Raw genomic sequence first — 9,664 nt, 5'->3', positions numbered from 1 at the left:
TCGAGGGTGGAGGAGAAGGGAGCGGGGGCGGGGGCGGGGGCGGGGGCGGATGGAGTCGGGACGCGACGGCGGGCGGCCGTCGCATTCTTCCTTCCTTGCGGCCGGCGGGAACTGCTCGGGCCAGCGTCGGGGCTACCCAAGTTAGTTCCGGCAAGCTGGGTAGCCACATCATCGGAGGCGCCGTCGGATAGGGCTATCGACCTCGACCGTTTGCTAGAGGAGCTGGAGGAGGATGCTACTACGCCGCCCCTATACTTCGGATGAAGGCGCCCCTCTTACCAACAAGCGAGGTACTTGAACGCTTTGAACTCCAAGCTTTGGTAGGTCGCTAAGACGGCACTAATGATGTCGAGCTTGCTCTTGCCGCTCCCCGCCGCCCGCTCTTCCTGTTGGAAGTACCCCTGGAACATACCAATTGCGTTGTTGCATCTAAAGATGCAATTACGCACCATACTATCATTGTGATAGATGGTTCCCCCCGGCTAGGTTTCATTGTAAAGCCAAGTGATGCGCCACCAATATGTTTTCCCGGTTTGGTTCGTGCCAACGTCCGGATCTTCGGAGACTGCCAAGTAGGCTTTGAACATCGCCATCATCTCACCCGGTTTGTACGGGTTGTGGGTGCCACGAGTAGGAGGAGTAGAAGTAGGAATAGAAGTAGGAATAGAAGTAGAGCTGCTGCTCCCTCTTGATCCGGGTTCGGGTGTCCACCCACCCGAACCCGGAGGCATTTTCGTCGTCCACCGGGTAAGGGCGGTAGCAACCCGTAACTTGCGAACCTTGGATTTGAGGAGGGGCCGTAAATTGCGTTTCCGGACTAGGGAATGAGTCGGAGTTGAACCAATCGTGGTTTCAACCGCGATTGCCGGAGGGGTGATCGCCGGAGCCGGACATTGTGTAATGTGGTGGAAATTTAGATGAGAGAATATGAGAAAAAAATGAGAGAATGTAGATGATAGAATAGATGAGAATGTGATTTTTTTGTGTTGAAGTGAGGGTATTTATAGATGAAAATGTGAATTTTGTGGGAAAAAATTAAAAAATAAATTAAAAGTGGGTAGAAAACGAATTAATTTTGAATTTTTTTAAAAAAATTGAATATGCCAACGGCTAAGTCATTGGCCAATCAGAAAGCGCCACATAAGGGTGCTCAGCAGCACGGACGTGCTCTTAGCTAAGAGCAGCGCTGTACCGCTAGCATGAACGGAAAGCTTGCAGTGGTAGATGAGCTCGTTCGTGCCGCTGGCACGAAGGACGGACGCCGATTTTCAAACCTCCGTGGATGGTCTAAATGGTGAAGGGCCTACCACTTCTGCGCGTATATATATATGTGGGCATCAAAGCATCCACATAGAATTGGGATATTAACTTCGCTTCCTTTCTCTGATTGCCATCTCTTGTTATTTTCTTCCCAGCTACTCTATCTTTCTGACCCCAAAAATACAAAAGCCTTTTTGAGCCCTTTTCTCACTATTTCTCTCTCTCCATCTCTTGCTTTTGTTGGAGCTTTTTTCAAGTCAAGCATGCAGATATTGAGATAACTTTGAACACCAAGAAAAGCTCCTTGTGAAAACTATAGGTTTTCCTGTCAACGTGTTTATTTTTCTTTCTTCCCCAATTTCTATTGATTATTCGTCTTCACATTCGAAAAAGATCGAGTTTTTATTAAGCGAGATATAGGGGAGGAGAGAGAGGGATAGAGAAGGAAGAGCAAAGCAGCAAAAACACAAGAGTTTTTCTTGGCTTGCCTTCTTTCTCTTTCTTTCTCTCACTAAGAACACCACACAGAGAGGCAGCAAGAGACATTTGGATTTGTGGCCTTGTGTCTCTTCTACCTCTTTTCTTTCTTCTTTTTCTCCGACTTTCTGCAAAACATTTTATACTATTTCTTGAAACAAATCAAAAGAGGGATTTTGATTTAATGAATTTTGGGGATTTTCTCGATAACAATTCTTGTAGTGGCGGCGGGGCAAGAATTGTTGCTTTTAGTAATAACAACAACATGCCCGGCGGCGCAATCCTCACTCAGTCTCTCTCTGCCAAGCCCATGTTCAACTCTCCCGGCCTCTCTCTAGCCCTAGTAAGTTGTAACCTCTCTATTTATCTCTCTCTTTCTCTAGCATGCTTATGCTTATGTGGTGATGGCAGCAGACGAGCATGGAGGGGCAAGGAGAGATTGCGAACAATGTTGGTGGGAGAAGGAGCAGAGACGAAGAGCCCGAGAGCAGATCTGGCAGCGACGCATCTGGTGATGATCAAGACGCCGCCGACAAACCGCTGAGGAAGAAGAGATACCACCGACACACTCCTCAACAAATCCAACAGCTCGAGTCGTACGTTTCCTTTTTTTTTTTTTTTTTTTTTTTTTTTTTTTGGATTTGGTTTTGATGATTCCTTGTTTTTAGACTGTTCAAGGAGTGCCCTCACCCTGACGAAAAGCAAAGATTGGAGCTTAGCAAACGCCTCTCTCTCGATATCAAACAGGTCAAGTTCTGGTTCCAAAATCGAAGAACCCAGATGAAGGTAGTCATCTCACTGTGTGTCTGTGTTTTTTTGCTTTTTTTGAGGGAGAAGAGAATTTGAGGCCAATGCGCTCATTGCAGACGCAACTCGAGCGGCACGAGAACTCGATTCTCCGGCAAGAAAACGACAAGCTCCGAGCAGAAAACATGTCGATTAGGGAGGCGATGCGCAACCCCATGTGCACCAGCTGCGGCGGCCCCGCCGTGATCGGCGATGTTTCCCTGGAGGAGCAGCACATCAGGATCGAGAATGCCCGCCTCAAGGACGAGCTCGACCGCGTCTGCGCCCTCGCCGGGAAGTTCCTTGGCCGCCCCATGCCCAACTCCACCTTGGACCTCGGGGTCATCCCCAGCCCGCTGCCCAAGCCCGTGAATCCGGTGGAGAAGTCCATGTACTTGGAGCTGGCGTTGGCAGCAATGGATGAGTTGGTGAAGATGGCTCAAAGTGAGGAGCCGCTTTGGATTAGGGGATTGGATGGTGGGAGAGAGATGTTGAATCAAGAAGAGTACTTGAGAGCTTCCTCTCCCTGCATCGGCATGAAGCCCAGCGGCTTCGTCACCGAGGCCTCTCGGGAGATCGGGATGGTCATCATCAACAGCTTAGCTCTCGTTGAGACATTGATGGACTCTGTGAGTCAAATAAAAATTGAATCTTGATCAATCTGATTGAGCCTTGGTTTGATTTCATTTTGTGTGTTTTTTGACAGAACAAATGGGCCGAGATGTTTCCTTGTTTAATTGCAAGAACCTCAACTACACAAGTCATCTCTAGTGGCGTGGGTGGAACAAGGAATGGTGCACTTCAACTGGTAATTGATAACTACATAAAATCAATCACACGTCATTTATTTAATTAATCAAATCCACATTAGGCCTTATATATGTAAAACTATGTATGTTGTTTAGATGAATGCTGCACTTCAAGTTCTGTCGCCGTTGGTGCCGGTGAGGGAGGTGAACTTCCTCCGGTTCTGCAAGCAGCATGCGGAGGGCGTTTGGGCTGTCGTGGACGTGTCAGTCGACAACATCCGGGAGGCTCACGCGTTCCCCAGCTGCCGGAGGCTCCCCTCTGGCTGCTTGGTGCAAGATATGCCTAATGGCTATTCCAAGGTGAATAGTACTCCACTTTTTTTGCTCTCTCCCCCATTATTTTGCTCCTTGTCACTTATTGCAATTTACATAACTCCGTGCTTGTTTTAAAATTAAATCTTGCACATTTATTGAGTCTCTCAAGAGTTGGTGCATAATGTGTGATATTTGTTGGAGGCTTGGAGCAACTTACTTCAATACATTCAACCAACACCACCACCTACACACACATTGTGTGTGAATTGTTGAAGAATCTAAGCTTATTTGTTTGTTTGTTTAAGAGTGTAGAAAATGTAATGACTTGAATTCGATAAGGAACCTTCCTAAAGTGTGATAAAATAATGGTAGACAAGATGCTTCTCGTGAGACTAATAGTATGAGGCAGTCGAGGGTGCTTAAAATAATGGATGGAAGCCTCTTTTTGCGCCTTGGGACACATTAATTTTCTTATGATTTTAGCAGTAAATGCGTGTGATCAAAGGTTGGTAGAATAAAACTAAGCATTTGATGTTTCTAATTACGATTTCAGATGCTGTCTCGATCCCCGCCATCTTTTAACTACTGTATATTATTATTAATAATAATACTAATATTATTAGATACGATAAGACTATATATTACTCGGTTCCAGCCTCATCATGTCTTCATTTTTCTACATGGCCACTATTTAGTCAAATTTCAACACTCATATTCTTGTTTGCATGTGACACGTAGCATCTAATCTAGACCTATAGTCCAATAATCTAAACCCCAATTTATTATGAAACTAATAGTAGTATGTCCACATTTCACTAAATATTTTCTACCCGTTTTTCTTCACAAAGTCAAACAATTTTTTAAATCCACACCGGTCAAATATGAGAAATTTAATGGGGACTATAGGGAGTAACTAATACTGCTATACTAGTAACTACTCCTATTTGTCTCTAATTATTATACTTGCAAGCAAAAAATTATTTTGTGGGGTTACATTTTGTTTTGAACATGGAGCCTTGAACTTTGACATATACTAGGTCACATGGGTGGAGCATATCGAGTATGATGAGAGCGTTGTCCACCAGCTCTACCGGCCACTGGTCAGCTCCGGCATGGGCTTCGGTGCCCAACGGTGGGTTGCCACCCTCCAACGCCAGTGCGAGTGCCTCGCCATCCTCATGTCCTCCACAGTGCCCGCCCGGGATCATTCATGTAGACGCCCCTCCATATCTTTGTAATTATGCATGCATTTTTATATAAAAATATGTTTCAAATGAGTTGATCTCTGTGGCATGCAGCTGCGATCACGGCAGGCGGCAGGCGGAGCATGCTGAAGCTGGCCCAGCGCATGACCAACAACTTCTGCGCTGGCGTGTGCGCGTCGTCGGTGCATAAGTGGAACAAGCTGCAGACGGAGAACGTGGACGAGGACGTGCAGGTCATGACCCGCAAGAGCATTGACGACCCTGGGGAGCCACCCGGGATCGTGCTCAGCGCGGCCACCTCCGTGTGGCTGCCCGTGTCTCCTCAGAGGCTGTTCGACTTCCTCCGCGATGAGCAACTGAGGAGCGAGTGGGATATACTCTCCAACGGTGGGCCCATGCAGGAGATGGCTCACATTGCCAAGGGCCAAGACCATGGCAATTGTGTCTCGCTGCTACGTGCTAGTGTAAGTCCTGTTTTTTTTATTAATCGATTTAAGTAGTAGGACAAAACACATTTCATGTAGTGGTCCAATGTGTTTGTTGTATGCATAATGCGTAGGTGAAAATAATAGAGAGCCCGAAATAGGTAAAATGACGCATGTACCCATGAGATCATGGCGAATCAGGACTGTGTTTTATAGAAAAGGGTATGATTAGGTGGGACAATTTGTCCTATTTTTCAGCATCTAGTTATTATGATCGAGTAAAAGTCAAAATATTTATATTTGACTTGTGAATCTTGGAATTGTGAATTTATGCGTTGACAGTGACATGAACTTTTTACAATGACGTATGTTGTTGGCAGGCGGTGAACACGAACCAGAGCAGTATGCTGATAGTGCAGGAAACGTGCATCGACGCGGCGGGTTCGCTTGTGGTGTACGCGCCGGTGGACATCCCAGCGATGCACGTGGTGATGAACGGCGGAGATTCGGCATACGTGGCGCTGCTGCCGTCGGGATTCGCGATCGTACCCGATGGTGTAAGCGGGTCGCTGCTGACGGTGGCGTTCCAGATTTTAGTGAACAGCCTCCCGACGGCAAAGCTGACGGTGGAGTCGGTGGAAACGGTGAATAACCTAATCACGTGCACCGTTCAAAAGATCAAGGCCGCCCTCCAATGCGAGAGCTGATGATTTCAATTTTTCGCTTTTCTTTTGAGAGTAGTACTACATTTTAACGTGTTGTATTAGTGAGTTGTTCGATTGTGTGATTGAGGGGATGAGTCAAGAACGAACCGTGGTGGTGCGGCACAATGCTGCTGGTTCGGGTATTGACTCTACCCACTTTCTGTAAACTTGATTCATTCTTCCTTTTTCACTCATTAACAATTTTTTTCAATTACGTACCAAGTTTGTTGGATGTTGTTTATAGTTGAATAAGAATTTTGACATACTCTCAAATAACACAATTTGATAAGCTTTTGTAATTTAATTAAGAACATAATTTATCTAACTGTGTGAATTTGATAAAAATTCTTACATTCGTCGGTTACTAAAACTATTTAGTTGGTCTTTCATAAAATGGATTTAATTATACGCGCGCATTCTCTAAATAACAGAGCCAAAAATGTTTTGAGATCATACACATATGTACTACCCTTTCAAAAAATAAGTTTATATTCAAAGTATCTAAAAAAGATCAAGATATTTTTTAAAAAAAGCTGAATTATTTAAACTACAGAACTTAACTTACTTAAGTATAGTAAATTATTAATTGACTTAATTAGTGTAGCATGTAGTAATTGACACCGTCTCCCTAAATGGTAGTAATAATTAACATAAAAAAAAAATTGAAATAGAGGGGCAATTTTTGAAAATATGTTCCATAATCATGCACCTATAAATTATATCCCAATTATATCTATTGAAATAATTAATGTTATGGAGTATACGAGTAAATTATATTGCACAAAATAAAGGCGAATCATCGACCACAGGGTAAATTTGAACAAAGTTGCAAACCACGACCCAGCCTGGAAAATAAACACAGACCTACTCTGATTACCAAGGCTTTTGGATAAACGTAGTATTATTTGATGTGTTAAATAAAAAAAAAAGAAAGAGAAATTGAATACTCCCTATATTAATATAAAATTTGTAATTAAAAATTGTTTTATTATTGTTGGCCGTTGGGTGATGGGAACCAAAATGCATGCTTTCATTTAATGTGTCCACACTACACTCTCATTTTCTGAGCAGCGAGTCTTCCGTGCAAATCTAATTATGCTTATTCACTCAACATTTAATTTTATTTCAATCTTTAACAATTAAGAGTATTGACGATTAGTGTCATTTTTTGGCAAAACAGCAGGGATCCACGTTCGATTATTTCATTCTCACACGTAATATTCTTATAAATTTTCTGACGAGAAAACTCGAATTAAATGCAAGTATGAATATTGCAATTTGTTACGCATTGAAAGTGTAGTATAGTGTTGTGTAATTGTGATGCGGCCACATCATTTTCAAATTATGCTAATTAGTTTGAAAAATACACTCTTCCGTTTATTCATTCTCGCAAAAAATAGCTTCAAGTATCTATGGTCAATTCCATTGTGTGGCATTCGTTGGCAATGTTTGACAGTGTGAATGCGAAAATGGAGTAAAATTTAAAGACGACAAATAGGTGTGGGATAGAATTGGCCTTTTATATTTATGAATCAAAATTCCTTTAAATTTGTTCATACACTTGGACCTTTCCTTTACCATTATTCTTCTTCTATTTCCATTATCTCATTGTCATTTCGTCCAACACATGGTATGGTAGAAGATTGTATGAGTGAGGGAGGGACCATTGTTTGGTTGAGTGTTTTTCACACACTCACTGTGTGTACTTTTCGTCATCTTCTGTGTGTGAACTATATAACCTTCCTTTATTGCTTAAAAGTTAAAACTATCAATCAATCACTGCCTCTCAATGATGAAGTTTCATATTGTATACTTGGAAATATGGAATGGGTGAATATTTCAAGTTTGAAATCTAACTCTGTTATCAGTCAGCAATTCAACCTCCAATTTTAACATCAAGATTATAAAATCTATCATTATAATCCAAGTTAAAGCTCTAAAGTACTCCCCCCGTCCCATTAAATATACAACATTTGCTTTTTGGCACGAGATTTTATGTAGTGTTGTTTTGTGAGTTAGTGAAAAGAGTGTAAAGTAAGAGAGAAGATAAAGTAGAGAGAGTATTGTTACCATTTTTAGAAACGTTTAATTTTTAATGGGACTGACTAAAAAGAAAAACATTTCATTTCTAATGGGACAAATGAAGTATTTATTTTTATATATTTGAACCCTAAAACACTTAATTTACATATTGAAATTTGTATTGCTTGGTGAAGTACTCCGTATATTGGGATTTGGGATATACTAAGAATTACTCCCTCCGTTCCATAGTAATAGAGTCATTTTGGCATTTTGGTACGTTCCATAGTAATAGAGTCATTTCCCTTTTTAGTAAAAGTCAGAACATTTTTCCACACCTATTTTACTCTCTCTTATTTTTTTCTCTTTTCATCTTTCTATCTTTTTCATTTTCCACTTTATTCTCCATTTACTTAACTCACCTAACACAATTTTTCTTAATCTCCTTTCCGAAAAGAAACGCCCCCGTTACTATGGAACGGAGGGAGTATATTGAACCATTTGTTAAAACTAAAACAATAAAAAGGAGACGTGGAAAGTTTAGTATTATAGCTAAAGGGTCTTCATGTTCTCATAGGTGAAAGCTACAGTTCGAGTTTAGTGATCAAATTCTCCCAAAACAATTTGGAATTTTCATAAAAAATCCAAGTCTCAAGGATAGACTTTTTTGCTGTTTCTTTATAAAAGGTCAAATTTGGACAGTTATATGCATCTTTTCTTCGTCTTAAAATGGGAGTCAGACCACTAGAATATTGTAACTACAATTTTTGTTTGGTTTATTTATTTATTTGTTTTTATATCTTATTTACAAATATTTCCAGCATAGGTAATACTGTTTTGATTTTGACTAAAGTTTTTAGAATCTACGATCAACTTATGACATGGAGATTTAGTAATTAATGTTTATACTCATAAGTAGATCTAGTATATATGTAGAACTAAAAATATAATCTTCATAGCGAACCACTGATATGGAAACTGCATAGCAATTAAAAAAGGAAAATGTTTTAGAGACATAATGTCTCCAAGCCATAATGCCATATTGAGGCTAAAATAGTCATTTTATATTTTTATTTAAATTTATGTTTTATACATATACCATACTACCCTTATGCATATAAAATATTTATTTATATTTAAGAATTAATTATTTAGGGAAATTGTATGTATATTTATGGAAGGCTTGATTTAAGCAAATATTGTGATTGTGATTTCTCCCTCCTCCACATTCCATCGCCCATCTTTCTTTCTCATACTCTAACTTCATTATTTCTCTCTCATCTCTACCATTTCTCTTTACAAAATTGATGCTCTAGATCTCATTCTTTTCTTTTTTCCATCTCTATCATATTTTGCAGCTTTTGAATTCGGATTTCAATGGAGACATGGAGTAGAGGGGGTGAGGGGCTTAAGCCCCTCCCAAACTTTTTTTTAATAAGATTCTACTATAAAAATTTTCAACATTCTTATAAACTATCTTTAGCCCTTCCCAAGTTAATATCTTTGGGGTTTAATGAGAAGGAGATTTAATGGGAAGGAGGGGCTGAAAAATAAAATTACAGAGAAAACTTCTTTGAATAATGGCAGCGGCATAGAGTGAGACGAGGAAGAAGATAGAAATAAATAAAAGTGTTAAATTTAAATGAATATAATAATTATAATAATAGTTGAAAAAGTCAATTCCTATTCCCTAAAACGGTGGCACGATTTTGCTTTACACAATT

At 40.6% G+C, this 9,664-nt stretch overlaps 1 protein-coding gene across 2 annotated transcripts; it reads left to right on the top strand.

The window, feature by feature from the left end:
• The first annotated feature begins 1,369 nt into the window (after positions 1-1,369).
• On the top strand, positions 1,370-6,143 carry LOC125207582 (homeobox-leucine zipper protein ANTHOCYANINLESS 2-like). 2 transcript variants are annotated; one of them, XM_048106983.1, is made up of 9 exons: positions 1,370-2,080; positions 2,152-2,333; positions 2,406-2,523; positions 2,604-3,152; positions 3,230-3,331; positions 3,429-3,632; positions 4,625-4,799; positions 4,886-5,256; positions 5,598-6,143. In XM_048106983.1, the coding sequence occupies exons 1-9, from the start codon at positions 1,922-1,924 to the stop codon at positions 5,922-5,924; spliced, it is 2,187 nt and encodes a 728-aa protein (XP_047962940.1). In that variant the 5' UTR covers positions 1,370-1,921; the 3' UTR covers positions 5,925-6,143. The 2 variants fall into 2 exon arrangements, with proteins under 2 accessions (XP_047962940.1, XP_047962939.1); XM_048106982.1 differs by having other exon boundaries at positions 2,149-2,333.
• Positions 6,144-9,664: the final 3,521 nt, after the last annotated feature.

The sequence above is a fragment of the Salvia hispanica genome, chromosome 2 (genome assembly GCF_023119035.1).
Source record: "Salvia hispanica cultivar TCC Black 2014 chromosome 2, UniMelb_Shisp_WGS_1.0, whole genome shotgun sequence".
Classification (NCBI taxonomy): Eukaryota; Viridiplantae; Streptophyta; class Magnoliopsida; order Lamiales; family Lamiaceae; genus Salvia; species Salvia hispanica.
The sequence above is the reverse complement of the archived record's forward strand: the minus strand, read 5'-3'. Positions and strand labels throughout refer to the sequence as shown.